This window comes from Hipposideros armiger, unplaced genomic scaffold (assembly GCF_001890085.2).
Source record: "Hipposideros armiger isolate ML-2016 unplaced genomic scaffold, ASM189008v1 scaffold_29, whole genome shotgun sequence".
In the NCBI taxonomy this organism is placed as follows: Eukaryota; Metazoa; Chordata; class Mammalia; order Chiroptera; family Hipposideridae; genus Hipposideros; species Hipposideros armiger.
The window spans coordinates 3,645,818-3,671,857 of NW_017731379.1; the positions used below are offsets into that span (position 1 = coordinate 3,645,818).

Below are 26,040 nucleotides of genomic sequence, written 5' to 3' on the forward strand. Positions count from 1 at the left end.
CTCAGCCCTGCTCTGTACCTTCCCAAGAGGTATTTCCCTGACCATTCTTATCTGAACTATGGCCTCGTCTCACTCCCCAGATCACTGCCTGTCCTGTATACTGCTTTTATTTTCTCCTTATATATATCATTATCTTAAATTATATTACATATTTGCTAATGGTCTTTGCCCTGCTAGAATGTAAGCTCTATGAAGGTAAGGACTCTCTCTGTCTGGCTTACTGCTGTGTTCCTGCAGCTTTAATGCGCACATGCACACACCCACACACCCACACCCACACCGCCCTAGAACAATGCTAGGCACATAGTAGATATTCAGCACATGTTTGGATGAATGAAATGATAGCATGGCCATAGGTTACTTTGTGATTTTAAAACTTTTTCTTTTTTAGGTTATACCTTCTTACATTTAATGTATGTTAAAATGTAGTGGCATGAATATTTTCAGTTTAAAAAACTTTAAGAGTGAGTTATTATGGGCACATTATATTCATAAGATCTAAGAATTCTAGCAATAACTTTAAATAAGTGTATTGGCTGTTTGTGTGCATGAGCACCTGTAAGTGAAATGAAGGTGAGAAGTTAATACAGCTTAACCTTAGAATCTGTTTTAAAATTATTTGACATTTTTCTCACTGATGAAGAATGAGAAGCATAATGTAGAAAGGTAGCATGCAGAGTAGAATGGTGCTGGGTCATGATTATGTAAATTAAGGAAAAACATGCTTCTACTTGTTCCTGGTCACCATTTTTTTCTGCCTCATGAAAAGAAAAGATTGAATGAAAGGGATTTTTTAATTCTATGTCTCAATATGAGTATTGTTTTCGTTTCGTGAGTTGCTAAAATGTGTATTGTGTCACAATTCACTTTTAAATAGAACCCTTGGTTTTGTATTGTAGTAGTAGATTAGAATATGGAAAATATCACAAAAAAGTCAACCATCAGAGGCTTAGCTGTTACATGAACTGAGAGACATTTATGGAATACAGTGTTCTATACTTGGTAGGTTAGAAGTTTTTTGGTTTTATGTTTTAATCATCTGGATGAGTTGGTCCTTTTCTTAGAGTTATTGCTCTATGGCCGTAGTTCTCAATTGGGGCAATTTCTTATTCCCACCCACCCACGCCCCCAGGTGTGGCAATGTCTGGAGACATTTTTGGTTGTTACAACAGAGTGTGTGCTTCTGGTATCTGGTAGTTGGAGGCCAGGGATGTTGCTAAGTATCCTACAATGTATAGGATAGTACCCTACAGCAAAGAATTATCCTGCCCAAAATGTTAATAGTATTGAGGTGCTTTAATGTCACGAATAACTTATAACAGAAATTTGAACTTTAGAATTAGTTGTTAAATTAGGTAGGACAAACATGTTTACTGATTAGTTTCACTAGGGAGATTTCCTCCCTATTTTCAGGCCTCCCCCCAATCACAGTAAAATACCTGGCATGATCTTCATGATTTTTTAGGAAAAAAAAAAATTTTTTTTTTCCCTGTAGTGAAAAGGATCTTGTTAGAATAATTTAGTAATTCAGGTGCCTGCTATTCTATCACTTGAGATAGGATTTTTTTTTGGGGGGGGGAGGGAAACAGTATTGGGGAATCGGGGAAGGGGAACACAAGTTGCTGTCCGTTTGTTCTTCTCTCTAGCTGTGGAGGACATTGCTTCATTGGCCCATGTTGGTATTATCATTGCTCTCTTCCCAGGTGAGGCAGTAGCCTGTTGGCCATTGGATGGCCGCTCATGGCGGCTCACGGCTGCTCAAGCTGGCTGCCAGCCGCCCACAGTAGCTCACGGCAGCTCACGGCAGCCCACTGCCAGCAGGTGACCCATGGCAGCCCAGCTCCAGGTCGAGTTGTAGAGGGCGCAGCTGGCCCTCTTGTGGGATACGAACTGGGGCATCCCAAGCCAACTCTTTTTTTTAAAGAGTTTTATTGGGGAATTGGGGGAAGGGCAACAGACAAGTTGCTGTCTTTTTGTTCTTCAGTCTAGTTGTGGAGGACGTTGCTTCACTGGCCTAAGTTGGCACCATCATTGCGCTCTTCCCAGGCGAGGCAGATCAGTCGCCGGCTTCTGGATGGCTGCTCACAGCGGCTTGAGGGCCGCTCATGATGGCTGTTGGCTATACACGGTAGCCCATAGCAACCCACTGCAGCCTATGCCATCGACCCAGCTCTAGGTTGAGCTGTTGTTCAGTATCTTAGCTGTAGAGGGCAGTGTCACTGGCCCTCATATGTGGGATCCGAACCAGGGCCCTCTGGTGTTCCAAGCCAGCTCTTAACCAACGTGCCACTTGGCCAACCCCCAAGCCAACTCTTTACCAACGCAGCACTTGCTGGCCCTGAGATAGGATGTTATGAGGATCAGTCATCTCCTTATAGACAGTGACAAAGCCAGTTGATAAAGTCAGATAATGTCCCATCATTAAAATAAATTCTATGAATTATGATTATACTATGCTCTCTTGATGGCATTTAAATAGTCTTCTTAAATTTTTCATAGAAGCATTCTGTAATTTTAAAGATGTAAGATGATCAAATGCTTTTCTAGACATAGAATAATGCATTCAGGAAACTAGTTTGTTTTATATAAATTTTAAATTCATATTACTAGTCATTGTAAATTTCTATTATCTTTTTTCATATTTTGAAATTTGAAAATGTGTTTACATGTATAGCAGTTAATTTTAATGAAGCTAATTAGAGGGCTGTTGTAACTCCTATATTCTTTCTTAGGAATATTATCTTTTAAAATCCTCAAAAATATAGTTTATCAGTTTGAATAAAACTGAAGTTTCTTTAATATGCAAGATCCCGTAAAGCACTTTTGAGGTATAAAATAAATTTGGTCCTGGCCCTAAATGAAATTGTAGTCTAATGGAAAATAACATTAAGTTCTCTGATAGAAGTATATATAAAATACAGTAGTGATGCAGAGCCAGAGTGGGGGAATAATTTCATTTCATTTATGGAGATCCAGAAGCATTGTGTAGTTTGGTGTGGATCAATTATAGGAGCTGCTTAGTAGTTTGGTGTGGATAGATGAGAAATGAGTCTGGAAATTTGGGTAAGGCTATATAGTGGAATGGCAAAATATTGTTCATAAGCTTATATATTATTCTTGAGATGATAGGGGCGCTGTTCAAGTTTTTGAGATAAATGAAATAAGGTTTTAGAAAATAAGGATTTTAGAAATATTAACCAAGTAGCATTATTGAAAGATTGTTTGAAATGAAGGGCTCTCTATATATATATAAATAAATAAATAAATAAAATATATATATATATGAAAATAGATCAGTTTGGGCATCTGTTTGAATAGTTCAAACATAAGGTGATACAGGACCCTCACTAGGAAATTAGAGACAGAGAGTAGGGATGTATGGGATTTATAAATGTTGTGGAGTAGACTAAAGAACTTGACAGTTAGTTGAATAGTAAAGTAGGGAAGTAACGAGAGTTAAAACAGACTAACATTTATTTTATGAGGAAAAAGGAAGAACAGATTTGAAGGCTTCTCTACTACCCATTTTCCTACTTCTAGACTAAATCTTAATTACATTTGATTTTTATGACATTTTTAAAGGAGCATTTCAAAAGTAGAAGTACCTTGAAGTAACTATTGATGTACCTTATGAAGGTAAAGTCTTGTTAAATAAGAAATGCTTGGCCAAATAATAATGACATTCACCTAAAAAAAAGCAAAGGAAATCTGTATAGGCTAATATGGGAAGATCTCTGGCTAGATTATAAAGTCGAGGAACAAGGTATATAGTATGTGTATACATATAAGGTAATATATGCATAGTTTTTCCCCCACTGTAATTAAGTAATATAAACAGTTAATCCATTGTTACCTTGAAGGAGAGGTATTGGGAAATTTATACATTTCAGTTATGCCTTTGTGTACTATATGATTTTTAACTATGTGCATGTAATACATATACACTGTAAAATTGTGAATTCAGTATCAGGTGTCTGCTTAGAGAGATTCATCAGGCAGTTGTGATCATGTGTCTGAAGCTTAGGAGATGAGAGTATTAATAACCCAGTTAGAGTAGATACAAGATGCAAAGAAGGGCAAGAATGCATCAGTAGAAATTAAAACAACAAAAAAAGTTTCTTTATAATAGTTTACACCGTGTGTGCCTTTTAAAAAATGAGGCAGGAGAATTGTAGATGAGAATTTTAGAGAGATGCGGATGGAGCATAGCATACCCCACAGAGGATATATACATCTGTGGCAACTATCTTTATTTTCTTTTTGCTTCTAATTATTTTTAGTTTCTCTATTTAATGATAGCATCTATTTCATAATAGTGGCTTAAGACCTTATATGTTTTAAAGATAGGAAAATTTTTGCCAAGAAACATTACAGTTGTATTTTAATTTCTTTTATTAAGGGTTCAGCACTAGTTTTAGTAGAATTAGTGATTACTTAAAATAGTCTACTATTCTGATTCAGAGGGAAACCTGAGCAAAGGAAGAACTGTATTTGAGCATAGTTCTTACTATGTCTTGTTCGATACTACAGATACATCAGGATATCTTAACCATATAATAATGTTCATCAGTGGAACTAGCTCCTATGTTGTATTAGTGATATTTGTGTCACCAGATTTGTATTGTATGTATATAGTTATAGAATGCATTATTTGATCTCTAAAAGATAGTTTCTAATTACTTTGTTTCATAGAAGTCGATGATGAAATAAACTTGTTTTTATTGTATTCTAAATCTTTTAACTAAGTCTTCCTTATTTGATACCTTATTTTAATGCAATAAAGCTATATTTTTGACAGCTAGCTTTAGAATCAATTTAAGGATTGATTCTAAATATTGGAGATGGTACTGGAAAAGGTTATCATTTAAAAAAAAAGAGGGCTTTTGAGATTTATTAAATTCATTTGTTCCTTAACATTTCCTTCTATAGCTTATCTCTATCATTGTCAATCCTAAAATGTTGTCATGCCTTGTCTGAAAGAATTTTTAATGAATAAAGGCATAAAAGCATATGCTGCTCTAAGCCATGTTAAATTCTCTATAAGTACATTTCAAGATAGTATGTTACTATTGTCGTAGTAAAAGGAAGGAGATAACAATTAATGAATAATATAAAAGTAATTTCAATTTGCTTTGGGCTTTGCAAAGCTTCCTGTTCATGGCTGTACCAAATCCTCTTCCAGTTTGTCTGTGTTTAGCTTTATATCTGATTAAAACTATCTCTGTAGTTTTACTAGTTGGCTATATGTGAAAGTTCCTTTTAGAAAAGGAGAGGTGTTCCTGTTTACAAAAGTATATGTATACTATATAATTGGATAGTGACGTAATGGTAACTGGATTTTTTAGTCTGGCATTTCTTAATGCACAATTTTTATTTCTATTTTCATCGGTTTTAAATATAGAAGGATGTGTGATGTAAATAATTTATATTTTTAAATTTATTGTGATTTGATACTCTTTGATATTATTGACTAAATTTAAATTTTTTGCATATCCCAATGTCTGTGAGAACCATTCAATAAAATAAGAAAAAGTTGTGTTTAGGTATTGCATTTGATTTACTCTTTTATTCTTAATAGAGCCCTGTGCAGTAGGATTGGTCCTTTTAATGTTACTGCACACTAGTTTAACAACTACCTGTGTAAACATTGTGGTAGCCTTTAATGCTTCTGCCCGAGGACAACTTAAATATGAAAAACAGAGTGTGTTTTATTCACCTCTGTACAGAGCAGTAGTGTCTTTTAGGTTGGTGGGGAGAAGGGGAGGAGGAGTGAGTTCTCATACTTTCCACCTATGAAGAGTTATTTGAATATGCATACTTAAAATCTTTCAAGCCCTAATTCTGCCACTGTGTGACCTTAGCAAACCATTTCTACATAATTTCCACATCAAAGTAAGACAGCATACCCTTCATTTCCTGTCATATAAGGTTATTCTAATTATTAAATAAGAAAATACATGTCAAAGTAAATAGAAATAATACTTTGAAAAGATTTATGTTAGAATCTGATAGGCAATTCAGACAATTATTTTAGGGTCTAATAATACTGTGCGGTACAAAGCTACTCTTAGAAATAAATGTTTATTCATTTACAAAAAAACTATACTAACAATTGTAAAACATATCCCTATTGATAGTTGTGTTAGCACTATGTTGCTATGGAAGAAAGCTTTTGTAAACTTGGGATTTTTAGGGAAGGGATAAATCTGGGGCATATTGGGAATAACAGCGACATGATATTTGATAACATGTTTAGAAAGTATCAGTTATTATTTTGATGGCCTCAGTTTCAACCTTAACTAAAGGGTATAGAGTATTTCTAGTGCTGGGCTTGGGGAATAGATTAATAAAATATGATAATTCCTGTCATTTAAAGAATTTATAAGATAGAAAATACCTTCGTTGCTCCCAAATATTACTTCTCTTACAATTTTTTGTCTTACTACTCAGAACAGATAAGCAGTGGCAGCAGTATCACTTTCTAACAAATAAAGATGTTTTAATTCAAAAATAGAAGATAGATGTGTTTTAGGATATTAATGCAAACACAGCATCTCAATCCTGTGTGGCTTCTAGATTTCATGTATTCATTTAGCGAACGTTTATTGTGTGCCAGGCACTGTTCTAAGCATTTGGGATAATCAGTGAACAAAGACAAGATTCCTGGCATTTTGGGGCTTGTATTCTAATGGGAGTGACAACTATAAACATAAGTAAATTATGTAGTATGTTAAAAGATAAGTGCTATGGAGGGAAAAATAGAGCAGGGTAAGGGGGATCAGTGTTGAAGCAGTTGGGCATATTGCATTTTGAAATAAGGTCTCATAGAAAACGTGACATTTAAACAAAGACTTGAAGGAAGTGAGAGAGTTGGCCAGGCAGATTTTTGGAGGAAGAGTGTTCCAAATAAAGGGAACAGCCAGGAGTGTGTCTGGTCTGTTTGAGGAACATTAGGACCTTGGAAGCAAAATTAGAGAGGAAGGAGTAGAATAGTAGAAGGTGAAGTTGGAGAGGAAAAGGGGGTTACAAACTGTGGTAGGCTTTGATGTAGCATATTATAAGGACTGGTTTTTATTTAGAGTAAAGTCATTCCAAGATTTTGAGCATGATTTGACTAGAAGCCTGGCTGTCACTGTTCTGGTGGCATGGTAACCTCAATTTTGCAAGCCCTAAAGAGCATGAATTTGGGGGTCTGAAAGTGTCTTATACAAACCAAAAAGGGATCATTGTATTGGGTTTTCGGAAAAGTCATGACGCATTCTTGCAACAACAAAATTAGGAAAATACGTCATGACTTTTCCAACGACCCAATATATTCACAACAAGCACCCTGGTCTTCAGAGATATAAAACTCATGATGCTTTACAAAGTTCTGTGGTGCAGATTAGCTTGTTGTGGCTTCCCTCCCTTAGCCTTAGATTTTAGCTTTCTCTGTTGTGTCAGTTTCCACTAGTTCATCTTTCCAATTGCACTGTTGCCTCCTCTCTTGTTCTGTCATCCGTTGTCATTTTATTGTTTTTTTTTTAGAAAAATAAAGAGAAACATGTTTATCGGTCTCCATGTGGAACGAGAAGATTGATAATATAATTGATAAACTAATTTTTCCAATGTGATTAGAAAAAAATCTCTGAAGTACTTGCACTGAAACTTCACTTGCTATTATTGTAAACCATCTTGCCAGAATTAACAATAGTAATAATGTTATTTTCATGAAACATAAATCAGGCCTTTAAAATTTTTTATCTTAAAATAATATCCACTCATGCCATTAGGAAAAGGATAGTCACTTTCATTGTATAAATTGTATAAAAGCAGTCTTGTCTCTCTAGATAGCCCACATTTTGAGGGTTTCTGTCCTAGAGCTGTTTAGATTTAAGAGTCCCTTTAAGTGAATGAATTTGGACAAGTTAATGTGCTTGAGGACTTGGGCACTCAGTGAATGATCACCAAAAGACAAATTTTGGTGAAAAGAACATATGGATTGGATACCTGGATTTTAGCTTCATTTCTCTATTGCTAAATTTGAGATGTCAATAGAGCACATAACCTTTCTGTGTCTCAGTTTCTTCATTTGTAAAATAAGGCATTGCAAGTTAGATCATCTCTAAATAATTCTAAGAACTTAATGATACTGAAGTTGGTTTTTTTAATGCTTTTTTTAATGCTTTTATGGAGAATAACTAATTAATTTTCTAATTTTTTTATGCAGGTTAATGGTGCAATGTAAGAAACCTTTAAAAGTTTCTGATGAATTAGTGCAGCAATATCAAATTAAGAATCAGTATCTTTCAGCAATAGCATCTGATGCAGAACAAGAACCTAAAATTGATCCATATGCATTTGTTGAAGGAGATGAGGAATTTCTTTTTCCTGATAAGAAGGATAGACAAAATAGCGAGAGAGAAGCTGGGAAAAAACAAAAGGTAAGAAAAATCAAAGTACACCCAAGGGTCTCTGATGATTTGTAGCACTGCATGTAGTACCACACTTCTCATTTTTTTTCTTTTAAAATAGAACAGATTCATCATTTTAACTTAGAAATACATTTTTTTAAAAATAGGTCAATCAAGCACACTGTACAGAATTTTAGAGCTTGTACGGACTTTAAATTGTCGCTGGTCTCTGAAAATGAAAAGATCTTTATTGTTTACTATAAAAGTTTTTAGATTGGAGAAAGAGTTCATTAACTTCTTATATTGAAATCAGGACATTTAGGATGATGAACTATTTTGATACTGAGTTAAAATATGCTGTAAGTGAATTACCAGTTTTCAAAAATACGATAAAATACATATTGCTGAGTTTATAAAATATATGATATTTTTGAACATGTGAGCCAAGAACTTATAGTGCCCCTAAAAGTAAAATGGTATATTAATAAAGTATGGGACATAGAAATATTTGATTAAAAGGTTAAATGTCAAATATTTGAGGATCTATTAAGTACAAGATAACTCTGCTATATGTTTTTTGCGTTAAATACAAAATATGGAAATTGAAAGCTGTAAAATTGTGAATCGGACTCAATATGCTCAATACAAAGAATTAATAAAGTTTTATTTCGCTTTACTATGTATTAGGTACTTTAAATTTTGTCCTTTTGTAAATATGAAAACTGTAGTAGCTGAAAACGTTGTAGATATTGTAGAAAGAACATGGACTCTGGAATTTGACAGATTGGGGTTGAAATCCCAGTTCCCACTAATTTTCAGCCATATTTCCTGGGTTATCTTCAGAACTATGTTTTGTCTGTTAAGATGAGCATACTACTTATCATATAGGTTAGTTGTGAGAGTTAGTGACAATGTCTGTAGAACACCTAGCAGAATGCTTGAAACATAGCTACTCAGTAGTTTATGGATTTTGTTATTGGTTAAGTTATATATATCAGCCTAATATATAATAATATATTTATTATATAATATTGTTTGCAGGTAGAAGATGGGTCATCTAGTGTAACAGTGTTATCACATGAAGAAGATGCTATGTCATTATTTAGTTCCTCTGTCAAGCAAGGTAAAGCTTTAATTTCCTAATCAAAATATTGCATTCCAGGATTGTTACTACAGTCGACCCTGGAAGAACGTGGAGGTTGGGGCACCAACACCCCTGCATAGTTAAAAACCCACATAATACTTGACTCCCTAAAAACAACAAGCCTACTGTTGACTGGAATCCTTATTGATAAGATAAAGGGTCGATTAACACATATTTTATGTGTTATATATATTATATATTCTTACAATAAACTAGAGAAAAGAAAATGTCATTAAGAAAATCAAAGAAAATACATTTACAGTATTGTACTGTATCGATACTGTAAGTTTGCATTGGTTGCAAGATGAATTGTCAGTACCTACATTAATATTCTCACATGATAAAAAGCACTGTAGATGTTATACATATTTCTAACCATCAACAATGAAAAGATATTGTGGAAAAGAAATTGGTATTTATTTACAAGTATAATGATTTATGCATTGATAATGAAGAAGCAGCAATTATGGTTGCTTTATGGTAGCCTAGTATAATTAATATGATTGCTTCACAGTAATACAGAAATCCTCCCAAAATTTTCCAACATATTTATTGAAAAAAGTCCATGTATAAATGGACCCATGCAGTTCATACCCATGTTGTTTAAGAGCCAACTATATTCTGATATTGTTGGACGTCAGTATTTCTTTTTGCATAATTCATGTTTCATAAAAAGGGATGAATTTCTATGAAATGGGATATCTTAAAATTATGAATTTATTGTTCATCTCGTGCTGTGAGAAGCAAGTTTAGGTGATAGAAATTCTGTTCTGAATTGTTAGAACTTCTTTCCTTTTTTACAGATAAAAATAGCTCTCATCTATAAGATGAGATTGGATGGGATCATCACCTAAGATCCCTCTCAGATCTAAAAACTCAATTTAAAAATTAGACTTGACTATAATTTTGTTGTCATTTTGTCTCCCCCAGCATCTGCCGTTCCCAAGATAGAACTATTGCTGAGGTCATTTTTTAACAAATATTTATTAAGCACATGTTATGTATAGGCATTGTTTTCAGCACTGGGAATACAGTGGTCAAGACTTCATTTTGAAAGTGTGCGACTTGTGCTCCTTGTGAATGGAATAGAGAGACATAGTATATTAGTCCTTTACAAAATCTGTTTAACTTTTTTAAAAATTAGTTTCAGGTGTACAAAACAATGTAATAGTTAACACATTTCACCCCTCACAAAGTGATAACTCCCTCCGCCAACCTATTGCCCCTCTGACGTCGTATATATCTATTACAATTCCATCAACTCTATTCCCTATACTGTACTCCATATCCCGCGACCATATATATATATATGCACACATTGTGGACCGGTGATGCAGATTTGCGTCTATACATTTAAATGCCCCGTCCTCAATATGTTAAATTATAGTTGACATACAATACTATTCAGCTTCAACTTCAGGTGGTATTTAACTTTTGATGGAGGCAAAGGAAGTCGTCCTTTAGTACGTGTTATTTAGGGGCAAAGTTTTGTTTTAATATTTGGGATAAATAAACAGGGTCAGACTTTGTGCGACTAAAAATAAAAATCAGACTAAAAATAAAAATCAGAAAAAAACTGGGCTGGCTGAGTGGCTCAGTTGGTTAAGAGCTCGCTCAAGAGTGTGAGCTCTGAGCAAGAGTCCCTGCCCGAGCTGAGCTGCCGCTGAGCTGACAACAGGTGGCAGGATGGCTCAGCTTAAAAAAAAAAACAGATAAAAGTTCATCTAAATAAGGAAGAGATGGTCTTTCATGAAATAAATTTAATGGTTGATGGTTCTAAGTAGATTAGTGAATTAACAATTTGGGTTCTTCGGCCTATTTACCCACCCTAGGATATAAGGATGTATAATTGACTATTTGTGCTTGTGGTGTGGCTTTCGTGAAATGTGAACCATCATCTACCACATTCTGGATCATCTTTTGAGGTGGAGCTTGGAAATCTTGGTTTTTAATAAGTACCCTAGATGATTTTTATCCACTCTAGAATTTCAGAACTATTGCTCTTGTGAGTCTTTAGAACTGACATTGGAAAGTGACTTTCATCTTTATGAGAGTGAAGGCTATTTCAAGTCATTTGCTATCCTGAGGATACTTTGGAAGCACCAAACTGCAAATTATTTTTTATTTTTTTTCTTGTGTGGGAATATAAGAGGAGTTTAGCTTCCATTTTTTTTTCCTTAAGTAATAATGTGTTTTTTTTTAAATCCCCTAAAACGGGGGGAAAAAAGGAAAATAAAATTCTAGAACTGAAATGATGCTTAATTAAGAGGTAATATTTACTGAATCCTTAAGTACTTGGGCAAAGTGCTTTACCTACATTCCATCACATTTAATTTTTGCTATTACTGAGGCACAGAGGTTAAGTAACTTGCTCAGTGTCATACTATTAGTGTTTGAGTTGGGATTCAAATTAATAGCCTGACTGACTCAAGAGCCAAAGCACTTAATCATTATACTATTCTTCCTTTATATTTCAGGTAGATAGAAAAATAAAGTGTGTGTGTGTGTGTGTGTGTGTGTGTGTGTGTGTAATTCTATTGTCCTAATAGCATTGTTTATATTTTTATTTGATATATTATTCATGTAGAGTACTTAGCTGTGTTACAGATTATATAGCCTTTGATGAGCTTCCTGGGGAAGGTACCACCATTTTTATGTACAACTTTGTTTCTATGAAAAAAATTTCTTGATTTTAAACAAATTACAGTCATATTATTCCCTTACACAATTACAGTTATACATCTAGCTTAAATAAATAGAATATTACTTAATTGGTCAGTAGCAGAATTTTTTATTTTATTTTTCTGATTGACACATGTAGATGCTCCACGTCCTGCTAGTCATGCTCGTCCTCCATCAACCAGCTTGATTTATGACTCAGACCTGGCTGTCTCTTATACTGACCTCGATAATCTCTTCAATTCTGATGAAGATGAACTAACTGTGAGTATCCTATTAATAATTAAGGTTATACTTTGTTTTCCTTGATTTTATATAAGATTTTTATTCAGATGTGATGTGTGACTTTTAATACTATGTTTTAGCCCTGAACAATAGGAAATATTTTAGAATAAATGTTATTAATTGGTTTCTTTCGATTCCTTTGTTGTTGTTTGTTGATTTATTGATGATAGCCATCCTGACAGATGTGAGGTGGTATCTTATTGAGGTTTTAATTTGCATTTCTCTGATGATTAGTGACTTTGAGCACCTTTTCATATGTCTATCGAGGGTGCCAAACAAATGTACACACATTTTAAGAAAGGAAAAAGCTATTAAAATCATAATACTCAATATATAGCAATAACAAAAGATAAATACAAGTCATGTTTGACTTCTGCAAATACAAGAGGTGCTCAAAGTAGTTACCATCAGTGCCCAGACATTTCTGATTATGGCAAACTACTGCTTGAGCAACACTGACCAACGTGTCCACTTGTATACATTTTTTTGGCACCCCCAGTGTTGGCCATGTGTACATCACTGGAGAAATGCTGTTCAGGTCCTCTGTTCATTTTTTAATTGGATTGTTTGTTTTTTTCATTGTGTTATTTTCTTTTTTTTTTTTTACCTCATGTTTGAGCAGTGTTTATATAGTATCTGTCGCCTTTTAACTTTGAGTTTATTTTCCTTTATTTTGTATGTTTGAAAAATATGATTAAACTTAATCTGAGCTCTGCCTTATGTTTTTTCTTCAGTCCTTAAGAAGTACAATTATCTTTCTTGAATCCTCTAGTTTAAGAAATGACTCTATAATTAACTTGTTTAGAGAGTAATTAACATTAAAATTATATGCCTTGTCAATTTATTAAGAAATACCACTTCTTTTGAATTTGTTTGCCAATCACAGTCATTATAAGAGAGCTACATACTATAATAATAAAGGAGGAAGAAAAAGTAACTTTTAATCTTTAACACCTATTTACAGAGAAAGGTGAAGATAAAAGGAATTAAAGCTTAAAATGAGATTCCCTAGAGTGTCAAGTCTGTGGCAAATTAATGAATTGGGTGCTGAATTATCATAAAAGGGAATTCTTTTTTTCATCTGCATAAAGGTAGCTTGGAAACTTGTATAGTACATTTGGTCGTTCATGTCCTATAAAATGTATACTTTTAATCTTCTCTCATACACACATACCTATGTGTATATGTACATATGTGTGTGTATACACACACACGCATATGCATATTTGATGTCTTCAATTAAGTGATATAAGGCAGATATAGCTATACATAAATTTTTACTTTATTTCCAATAATATAGTATATTTTAGGGTACCATTTAACTGGGTAAATTCATCCCTGGTACTTTTGTACTTTTATACTTTCTGCTGCCATTCATGTATTAGCTGTGGCTCTTCTGCGGTAAAAAGGTTGTAGTCAGAGCTCAGTCTATATATTTATGACAAAGTGGCTAACAGGAGACATGGAACCAAGTTATCAGCTCTAAAAACATTGGTAAAAGATTAGAGATGCTGAAACTTCGTTTGTTCAATGTATTAAGATACATTTTTAGTTAGGGATCCTATTGCTTTGTCATATGAGATCTTTCTGAAGTTTGTGCTTAGTTTTACCTGTTGTAGCATTTTTGCAGAGGTAAGGTGATTATTAAACAAGGTAAAAGTGAAAACAAGAATTCAAAGGGGTGATTGATTATGTAGGAAATTTAAATGTCTTTTATTTAAGGGGACAAATGCTTTATGAGTATCTTTTACTAAGAAGCTTCTGATGTTAATTATGAACCTTCTTATTGCAGGTTTTCTTATTTTTTTTTATTTTAATAGGTTTTAAGTGAAAGTTATTCTTTTAAGTATTTTGAACGTATTGGTCATTTTCTTTGGAGGAACTTTCCCCTCTGTTAACTTAGAGGGATTATCAAATAGAAAAACTAATCTGGGTTCATTGATTGCCTAAAATATGTTTTTGTCTTTAAATTGTATCAGTATATATTTTGCTCTAGCACAAATTCAAAATATTACTTTTGATGAATGGGCTCTACTTTCAAGTTACACTCTGAATGATTAATATCTTGAGATCACATTGGATGTAAAATTTGAGATAAATATGTAGGTTTTTTTTTTTTTTTTAATAGCCTGGATCTAAAAAATTGGCAAATGGATCAGATGATAAATCCAACTGCAAGGAATCAAAGACAGGAAATCTGGACCCGTTATCTTGCATAAGTAAGAGTCCCAAATCCGTGCTACAGATAAAACTGAATCTCAACAAAGTTTCCCATCCTTTGTTTTAAACACAATTTAACTTTTTAAGTCTTGTGTTAAAATGTGTGTTTTATTACATATAGGCACTGCAGATCTTCATAAAATGTATCCTACACCACCATCATTGGAACAACATATTATGGGATTTTCCCCAATGAATATGAATAATAAAGAATATGGTAGTATGGATACAACACCTGGAGGAACCACTCTAGAAGGAAATAGTTCTAGTATAGGAGCACAGTTCAAAATTGAAGTTGATGAAGGATTCTGTAGCCCAAAACCTTCTGAAATTAAAGTAAGTATTTTGTTTTTCTAGAAAAATAATTTACTTCCTATATTTTTATATAGAATTAGTTTGTTGCTATGTTCAGAAATAATTTCATATTGCCATTTACAACAACGTATATGAATCTTGAGAGTATTATGCTAAGTGAAATCAGCCAGATGGAAAAGGACAAAAACCATATGATTTCACTCGTGGAATATAAAACTAAAAGTAAATGAACTAACAGAACAAATAAAAACAAGCTCATAGATAACCACAATAGAATGGTGGTTACCAGAGAGGAAACTACCAGAGTGTCGGGGAGGGCAAATTGGGGAAAGGGGGTCAAATATATGGTAAAGGAAGGAAACTAGACTTTGGGTAGTGAACACACAGTAAAGTACATAGATATTGAATTATAATGTTGTACACATGAAATGTATATAATGTTATTAATGTTACTTCACACTAAATTTTAAAAATTTTAAAAATTACGTGATTCTAGTTTTGTAGTTAACAAATTTGAAAACTGAATTGTGGTGACACTATTAAGAATACATATGAGAAAAGAATAGAATTATATTTACATTTTATTATTTTGTTTAAAGGAAGGAAAAAATGGCTAGAATTAGTTTGCTTTTTTTTCCCCTGGAAGATTAAGGTTCTGAATGCCACGGTCTTTATGTTGTAGGATTTTTCTTATGTCTATAAGCCTGAAAATTGTCAAGTTCTAGTGGGATGTTCCATGTTTGCACCTCTAAAAACTCTACCAAGCCAATGTCTGCCTCCTATCAAATTGCCAGAAGAGTGTATTTACCGTCAGAGTTGGACTGTTGGAAAATTGGAATTGCTTCCTTCAGGATCTGCAATGCCATTCATCAAAGATGGGTATGATTTAGATTTATGTTATTGGTATAGTATATGAATGATTATAGCTTTAATTTTTTCCCTAGAAGTACCTAGTGTGCTGCTACCTAGAAAAAAGATACTGTTTTTTAAAATTCTAAAAATTATTTTCTGATTAGTAGATTTTAATGTTATTGGCTGGGTATGGATAAACATTGGAAAATGTAAGATTGTTATGCTTCAATCTTTGTCTTCAGAAGCAACTCTTATTCTTATTTGAAACTGTAAGTCATTCCCCTTTGTACCTTTGCCATACATATTTACATACTTTTCTAATTTAAAATCTCTGAACTTGGGGTATCTTATAATTGGTAGCATCTTAAAATTGCCATTGTCCTTTTTTACCTAGACATCTCTAAAATTAGGATTTTTTTCCCCCCAGTTAGTGGCACCTTAGAATCAATAAAATATGTGTATTTCTAGTATAAGAAACGTATAGATAGTGTAAATGGGGATGTCTAGGTGTGGATTGAGTATACACAGTTTTTATTTATAATTTTGGAACTAGTTGGTTTGTCCTCAGCCCACAATAATCTCCTAGAATGGATATGTTAACCAGAAATACATTTTAATTGTAGTTGGAAGTTTTGCACTAACTGTGCTTTCATAATTTTCAGTGTTACTGAAAAACATTTGGGACATTTTTAGTTGTATTTCACATTACTAATATGTTTCTTTATATATGTTTGATTTTCTTTTACCCTGGTGATGCTAGTGACGGAAGTGCGGTGGATCAAGAATATGGCCCTGCTTATACACCTCAAACTCATACTTCTTTTGGGATGCCTCCTAGCAGTGCACCTCCTAGTAATGGAGGAGCAGGAATTCTTCCTTCACCATCTACCCCTAGGTTTCCAACTCCAAGGACTCCTCGGACTCCTCGGACTCCTCGTGGAGCTGGTGGACCTGCTAGTGCTCAAGGTTCAGTCAAATATGAAAATTCAGACTTGTATTCACCAGCCTCCACCCCATCCACATGCAGACCCCTTAATTCTGTTGAACCTGCAACTGTTCCTTCGATCCCTGAAGCACACAGTCTTTATGTAAACCTCATTCTTTCAGAATCAGTTATGAATTTATTTAAAGACTGTAACTTTGATAGTTGCTGTATCTGTGTATGCAACATGAACATCAAAGGTGCCGATGTTGGAGTTTACATTCCAGATCCAACGCAGGAAGCACAGTATAGTTGTACCTGTGGCTTCAGTGCTGTTATGAACAGAAAATTTGGAAACAATTCAGGATTATTTCTTGAAGATGAACTAGATATCATAGGACGCAACACAGAATGTGGCAAAGAAGCAGAAAAACGTTTTGAAGCTCTCAGGGCTACTTCTGCTGAACATGTTAATGGAGGACTAAAGGAATCTGAAAAATTGCCTGATGAGTTAATATTATTGCTGCAAGATCAGTGCACTAATTTATTTTCACCCTTTGGAGCAGCAGACCAAGACCCTTTTCCCAAAATTGGTGTAATTAACAATTGGGTACGTGTTGAAGAGCGGGACTGTTGCAATGACTGCTACCTTGCATTAGAACATGGGCGTCAATTCATGGATAATATGTCAGGAGGAAAAGTTGATGAAGCACTTGTGAAAAGTTCATGCTTACACCCCTGGTCCAAAAGAAATGGTAAGTATGCTAACAGAATAATTTTTCTGTTTTTTTTTTTTTTTTCCATAGTCGTATGACTTTGCTATTCTGTCTTAGTTGAAAAAGTATTCAAGGCACTTTTCCATGTAGCTAATAGAGATACTTAAATTTGTACTTAAAACTCCTTTAAGAATGACATTCTTAAAGGGAGAATTTTCTAGCAGTTTAGTGTAATTTCACCAATAAAAGCATGGTTATTATAAATCTGTAATTATGTACTCACATAGAAGTATAAAAGGTAATTTGCACATGTGATTTAGCAGAGAATTGCTAGATTGGATTATTGAACATTCACTCATTAAATATTTGTTGAGCTCTTAGTGTGTGCTAGGCACTGTTCTTTTATAAAATAGTGTTAAACCAACATATATACTGCCCTTTTTGAGCCTTTAGTGAAGAAGACAAAGTAAACACAAAAAGTAATTATGTAGTATCAGACAAGTGATTTGAAAAAAGGCAGGTAAAGCAGTGGAAGAAAAAGACAAGAGTGTGCTTTTTTAGATGTATGGTTAGAGAAGATATTACTGCGGGACAGCATCTGAGCAAAGATGTACATGAAGTGGGTGTAACCGAGGGAAGAAGGTTTCCAGCAGTACAAAGACCCTGAGGAAGCAGTGTGCTTACTGTGTTTGAGAAACAGTAACACTGTTTCACTGAGAGGCAGTGTTGCTGGCATGAACTGGGTGATGGGTAGACTATTAGGAGATGAAGTTTTAAGAGCTGACCAGGCACCAAAATCACACACATGTACGGTCTTATGGACCATGTAAGGCCTTTATAGTTTATTCTAAGAGTGATGGGAAGCTGTAGGACAGTTGTGAGCAGGGAAGCAACATGATCTTTTTTTGTGTATTTTTTTTTAAAGATCACTGTAGCTATTATGTTGTGGGTGGGTGGTGAAGGTGAGAGTAGAAGCAGATAGATCCGTTAGGAGGCAATTGCAGTAGTCCAGGTGAAAGATGATGGTAGCTTAGACTAGGTTGGAAGCAATAGAGACATAAGTAGTAGGCTGTAGGTATATTTGGGAAATAGAACCTACAGGATTTGCTGGTTCATGTAAGAAAAGATGCATCAAAAATAGCTTGAGCAACTGGATGAATGATGGTGCTAATCACAGAAGAGGGAAACACTGGTGGGGGGAGGTCAAGTACACATTTGGAGATACGCATTTTCAGTTTAGTGGAGTGGCTGGAGCTGGAGATTAAAAATGTTTTTGTGTGTATTATGAGTATTGAAAGCTATGGAGCTGGATGAATTCACCTAGAGGGTGACTATAGTTAGAGAAGTCTAAGGATTGAAGTGATATTTAGAGGTGAGGAAGAAGAGGAGGATCCAGGATAGGAAACGAAGGAGGTAGGAGGAAAACCAAAAGAGTATGGTATCCTGGAAGCCAAGTATAGGAAATGTTTGAAGATTGAGAAAATGATCATCAATGTTAAATACTTGTATAGAGTTATAAAGATCTAATGGGTTAATCCATATTAAGTGCTTACTAAGTACTAAATATAAGCTGCTATTATTACTATCATTATTATTAAAATCATCAATTAGATATTTTTCTTTCAGGCATAGCCAATCTATACTTTTCTTTTTAAAGATTTTATTGGGGAATTGGGGGAGGGGAACAGTGTTGGGGAATTGGGGGAGGGAAACAGTGTTGGGGAATCGGGGAAGGGGAACAGACAAGTTTCTGTCCTTCTGTTCTTCCGTCTAGTTGTGGAGAACGTCGCTTCACTGGCCCATGTTGGTATTATTGTGCTCTTCCCTGGTGAGGCAGATCGGTCGCCGGCCACTGGACTGCGGCTCTTGGCAGCTCACGAAAGCTCACGCTGGCTGCTGGCCAGCCCCACTGCAGCCTATGCCGTCGCCGGCGACTCACGGCAGCCCAGCTCCAGGTTGAGCTGTTGTTCACCATCTTAGCTGTAGAGGGCGAGCGTCACTGGCCCTCATGTGGGATCCGAACTGGAGCCCTGCTGCTCAGAGCTGGCGTCTCAAGCCAGCTCTTACCAACGTGCCACTTGGCTGGCCCCAACCTATACTTTTTAAAAGATGTCTCAGTATACCACTGATTAAGTGTTCTAATTTTTGGTTATTATACAGAGTTATCCTCCTTTAAAATGTGGTTTTTGGTAAAAGTCTACATTCTTAGGTGGTATGTACCATATAACTTTTATTTGGTTCTTGTGTCATTTGTTAATCCAGTCATTTTGGGAGACACATGTGCAAAACACCGTGCTTCGTATTCTGGGAGATAGGAAGATATCCTACCCTTAAATTACTTACAGAGTACTTGAGAACTAAAACTATAATAAAATGTATGGCTGAAAGAAGTGACAATAGCTCTAATGGACATTGATAGGAGAATAGATAAATAATAATGATGATAGATAGTACAGATAGAATGTTATGTAAGCTTTGAAAATGAATAAAACTCTGTATAACAAATAGATGAATCTTAGTAATAGTATTGAAGGCAGGCCGAGGGAACAAGTCCCAGAAGATTTTATATAGTAAGATACCTTTTTATAAAGTTCTGAACAAGCAAAACTAAATGTATATTTTAAAAACTAAAATGTATATTTTAGATGCACATAAAATTCAGGATAGTGGTTAATTCCAAAAAGCTGAGGGATAGGCTAGGGAGAAGCACTTAATAAGATTGTTTTGGTAATGTTTTAGTTCTTGGACAGTGAGATCATACTTATTCATTATATTATTATTATTAAAGATAATTTGTGAAATAAGTGGGCAATGAATGGACCAATGGTTAATATATTGTTCATGATTGATGATTTTGATGATTCATCAAACTCATTATACTTAAGGGCCAAATTTTTTTTTAAAGGTATAAATAAACGTCATAGGTGTTTAAACAAAGAGCAGGATTATTTTCAGCTATAAATAGTAGTAAAAACCTAGGCTAGGAAGCCAGACTGCTTGGGTTTGAAACATGGATTTACTTGTGTCACTATATCCTAACTATGACCTTGGGCAAATTATTTAACCACTCTGTTCCTCAATTTTTTTAAATACAGTCAATTATTTTATTTACCTCATATAATGTTTAGAGGATCAAATGATCTAATACATATAAAACAGAGCAGTGCCTGGGACAAAGTAAGAGTTCACATATTTATTAACAGTGGTTATAGTAGTCATAGTAGCACCAGTAGCATTAGTGGTACTCTTTTTATTTTCATTATTTGGTTTTAAGAACCAACTCATCTTGAAAGTTCTCATCATGAGAAAAAAAATTTTCTGTATGGTGATGGGTGTTAACTGGACTTGTGATCGTTTCACAATATATACAAATATCAAATCATTACATTTTACACCTGACACTAATATAATGTCATGTCAATTATACCTCAATAAAAAGTTTTTTTAAAGTACCAACTTATATAAATTATACTCAGGGTAAAAAAGAACCAACCTGTTCACCAAATAATAGAAAATATTGAGCCTTACCTTGTGTACATTTTTTTGTAACAGTAAACATTGATGTAAACAGAAAACTGAAGCCATAAAGGTGAATTTCATCCTAAGAACTGTATTAGAAATAATTCAAAACAAGCAGGAAGAGAAATGCCCTTAACATTTCAATTTAAATTTTTTGATACAAAAAACAATAGTATAAAATATAATTATGCAATATTGGAATGCTTTCATTAAATTTTAGCAGCATCATGAAATAGCAGCAAGTTACTACATTAGGACCTTTGCCCTAATTGTTTCCTTTGCCAGGGACACTCTTTTCCCAGGTATTTATATGGGTAGCTCTCTTTTCTCCTTTAAATCTTTTTATTTTATTTTTTTAAAGATTTTTTTTATTGGGGAATTGGGGGAAGGGGAACAGAAAAGTTGCTGTCATTTTTTGTTCTTCAGTCTGGTTGTGGTGGACGTTGCTTCACTGGCCCAAGTTGGCTCTTCCTGGGCGAGGCAGATCAGTCGCCGGCTTCTGGACGGCCGCTCACGCACGCTGGCTGCTGGCTACACACGGTAGCCCATGGCAACCCACTGCCACAGGGGCTGCAGCCTACGCCGTCACCAGTGACTCACAGCAGCCCAGCTCCAGGTTGAGCTGTTGTTCAGCATCTTAGCTGTGGAGGGCAGTGTCACTGGCTCTCATATGTGGGATCCGAGCCAGGGCCCTCTGGTGTCCCAAGCCAGCTCTTAACCATCGCGCCACTCGGCCAGCCCTCTTCTTTAAATCTTATCAGAGGTCACCTTCTCAATACAAAATTGCAAAACTCTCTTCGTTCCTCCAACCTACTTCTTTTGCCTTTTTACATGGTGTATGATTATTACCCTCTAAATACTGTATAATTTATTGATTGGTTAATTATCTCTCACTCCATTAACGTTCACTCCATGCAAGTTCCAAGTAAGGGCAAAGGTTTTGTCTCTCTTGGTTGATATCCCAAATACCTAGAACAATGCCTGCCATACAGTAGATGTCTAAGGTGTTGAAGTATTAGTTTGAAGGAATTAAAAACGTATGAATGATAGTTTGTATATTTTGATGGTAATGTTTGTTTTATTTTAAAAAATTTTTAAAAGATTTTTATTAAAATATAGCTAATATACAATATATTAGTTTCAAGGGTACACCGTAGTTATTCAACACTTATATACCTAAAGAAGTGATCACTGTGATAAGTCCAGCAACCATTTGACACTGTATCACGCTATCACAATGTTATTGACTATATTCTCTATGCTGTATATTACATTCCCATGACTTCTTTGTTTCATACCTGGAAATTTGGACCTCTTATTCCCCTTCACCTTTTCTGCCCTTTTAAAATTTTTCAATTAGTCGACATTCAGTATTATTTTACATTTCAGGTGTACAGCATAGTGGTTAGACATTTATATAATTTAAAAAGTGATTCCTAGGGCTGGCCGAGTGGCTTAGTTGGTTGGGAATTGGCTTGGGAGCGCGAGCTCTGAGCGGCAGGACCGCCAGTTCTATTCCCACATGAGGGCCAGTGATGCTGTGCCTGAGCTGAGCTGCCGCTGAGCTGCCAACAGGTGGCAGGATGGCTCAACCAAAAGAAAAGTGATCCCCCTGACTACTCTAATACTCACCTGGCACTATACATAGTTATTACCATATTATTGACTATATTCCCTATGCTTTACTTTATACCCCCATGACTATTTTGTAACTACCAATTTGTACTTGTTAATGCCTTCACCTTTTCACCCTGCCCTCCAACCCCCTCCCACCTGTCACCCCAATAAATCTAGTACCCATCTGACACCATACGTACTTATTACAATATTATTGACTATATTCCTTATCTTACCCTACATCCCCATGACTACTGTGTAACAACCAATGTGTACTTCTTAATCTCTTCCCTTTTTCATTCACTCACTCCAACCATCCCCCTTCTAGCTGGCAACAATCAAAATGTTTTCTGTGTCAATGTTTTTTGTTTTTTTCCCCCCAAAATATAAAAGGCTTTGTTCTAATTATAAAAAATACATATTTTCTGACTATAAATTTAAGAATCTAGACAAAACGGAAAAGTAGAAGTGAAAATTGTCTATATTTTCTGCCCATCCCCACCATCACACCATGCACTTCATGATCACTCTTTTTTAAACAGTTATTGACATACCATACAATTCGCCCATTTAAAGTGTACAATTGAATGGTTGTAGTATTCACAGAGTTGTATAGCCATTACTACAATCAATTTTAGAACATTTTCATCACCCCAAAAAGAAACCACATACCCATTAGAACAGCCACACCCTATTTCACTCCAACCCCTATCTCCCAGGGCTAGGCAACCCACCAGTCTCTATTGTCTATTTCTGTCTCTATTGATTTGCCTCTTGTACGTTTCATATAAATAAAATGATACACTATATGGGCTTGTGATTGGCATCTTTCTGTTAGCATAATTGAAGATTGATGTTGTATCATGTATTAGTACTTCATTTTCTTATTGCCAAATAATATTCTATTGTTTGGATATATCACATTTTTCACCCTTTTATCCATTGATGGACATTTGGGTTGTTTCCACACTTGGCTATTTTATAAATAATGCTGCTGTGAACATTTGTGTACAAGTTTTCATGTGAACACATGTTTTCATTACTGTTGGGTGGGCTTGCTTGGTCACGTAACTGTTTTAATCTTTTGAGGTCCTGCCAAGTGTTTCCCAAAGCAGCTGCACCATTTTACACTCCCACCAACAATGTGTAAGGGTTCCATGTTCTCCACATCCTCATTACCACTTGTCTTATGTGTCTTATTGATTCTAGTCATGCTAGAGGGTATGAAAGTGTTGCCTTATTGTGATTTTGATGAACATTTCCCTAATGACTGATGATATTGAGCACCTTTTCATGTGCTTATTGTTCATTTGTATATCTTCTTTGGAGAAATGTCTTTTCAGATCCTTTGTCCATTTTTAAATTAGGTTTGTTTTTGTCTTTATTATTGAGTTGCAAGGTTTTTTTAATATGTTCCAGACAAGCCCCAAGATGTAGGATTTGCACATATTTTCCCCTATTCTCTGGGTTGTCTTTTCACTTTCTTGATTGTATCCTTTGAAGCAGAAGTTTTTAATTTTGACAAACTGCAGCGTGTTTATGCTCATTGTTTGTGCTCTTGGTGTCATATCTAAGAAGGCTTTGCTTAACCTTAAGTCATGAAAATTTACTCCGTGGTGTTTTTCAAAGAGTTTTATAGTTTTAGCACTTATATTTAGGTCTATAATCCATTCTAAATTAAATTTTGTGTATAATAAAGGAGTCCAGCTTAATTCTTTTGCATGTAGATATCCAGTTGTCCTAGAACCATTTGTTGAAAAGATTATCTTTCTCCATTACATTGTCTTGGCATCTTTGTCAAAAGTCAACTGACCATAAAAATGAGGTTTTATTTCTGGACATTCAGTTCTATGTCCTCTAAGATCACTCTTAAAAATCATTATATATCCTTTTAACCACTGCTTTCCAACCAGGCTTCAGCTTAAATAGAGACCTGGCACTTGTCATAATATGCAATTATATTATTGGTACAACTGAATCACACTGCGAGGGCAGCCTCCACCATGAGTTTATATGCTCCCTGAAGACATGAATAAGAATTTATTTACACAGTATTCCTAGCACCTGGCATAATTCCTGGCCCATAGTAAGTAGTTCTCCAATAAATATATATATTTAAGAAAATGTCTATGAGAATCTCTCTGAATTAAAATTAAAATACAAATTCCTGAGCTTCACCTGGGTCAGAATTTTTCAGGGCAAGCTCTGTATATGTTTTTTAAAGTTTCCCATATGATTATAATAAACACACAGCCAATGACAACTTTTCTAGACTTTGTTTTATGTAAATATTCACATATGAATACATAGTTGTATGTGTATAAAATATCTTCCATAGATAGTTTTATTTATTTACCAGTGTTTTAGTCATTAGTCCATTTAAGATAGCTGTTATCACTTTTAATGACTACATAGTATTCTATTATATTTATAAGTTTAAGCATAATAGCTATTAAGCAGTACATCTGAAGTTAAATTACTTCTAATTCTGCACACTATTTAGATATAGAAAATTAAAGCCAAAAATAATAAATTAGGCAACAATAATAATGAATTAAAGTTGAATGACTTAATGTAATAGAGTGTTCAAACAGATTTAATGGTACAATTGAACCATACTGGGGAGGACAGATTATATCAGTAACAGTGATTTTTTTTTTTTAAGCCATTTGACATTTAAGAGCAGCTCCGTTCTTATCTATTTGGATAGTTTGTCAGAAATGCAGGTTACAGAACTTTGATAATCTATAAATATGTAAATCTAGGTTTTTAATATATCTATGGATATTACACTTTTTAGCAGTGTGAACAAGTTACCCTGTTACTGTACAAATTTTGTATTTCGGAGTTATTACAGTCTATTTTTTGCAAATGAAACTTCAATCACTGTAACCAGTCCTATCTATCTGATCATTTTACCATAGTGATGATAATTAAGGTACATAATCTATAACTCATTTCAGCGTGAGGCAGAGTTCTTCCTCCTAAAATACCTATAAACACCAAAACAAATAAAATAAATACAAAATAAATTATTTGATTAATTTATAAATTGGTTGGTGAGCTCATGGATGATTTTTTTATAGAGATGAGTTAAAACAACTTTTATTATATCTGTTCTTGGTTTTAAGTACCTAGAAGAACCATTTCTGCAAATCATTTTAAATAGACCTTAATATAGTTCTGTGCATAAGAAGATGCTTAATCTTTTTTTTTTTGATTGAGGTAACATTGGTTTATAACATATAAGTTTCAGGTGTACAACATTATAATTTGACATCTGTATTACATTGTGCACCAAAATTGTAGTTTTCATCTGTCACCATTTGACCCCCTTTACCCATTTTGCCTTACCCCCTTCCTCTTTGCTTTATCCTC

At 34.5% G+C, this 26,040-nt stretch overlaps 1 protein-coding gene across 1 annotated transcript in view; it reads left to right on the forward strand.

Annotated features, from left to right (window-relative positions):
* Window positions 1-26,040, forward strand: part of MED13 (mediator complex subunit 13) — a 96,066-nt gene that overhangs the window by 45,764 nt on the left and 24,262 nt on the right. The window contains exons 10-16 of the mRNA XM_019636706.1: window positions 8,210-8,423; window positions 9,435-9,516; window positions 12,359-12,480; window positions 14,630-14,720; window positions 14,843-15,057; window positions 15,719-15,915; window positions 16,649-17,565. Of these exons, the coding sequence (XP_019492251.1) occupies window positions 8,210-8,423; window positions 9,435-9,516; window positions 12,359-12,480; window positions 14,630-14,720; window positions 14,843-15,057; window positions 15,719-15,915; window positions 16,649-17,565 (1,838 nt within the window). The remainder of the gene's footprint in view (window positions 1-8,209; window positions 8,424-9,434; window positions 9,517-12,358; window positions 12,481-14,629; window positions 14,721-14,842; window positions 15,058-15,718; window positions 15,916-16,648; window positions 17,566-26,040) is intronic.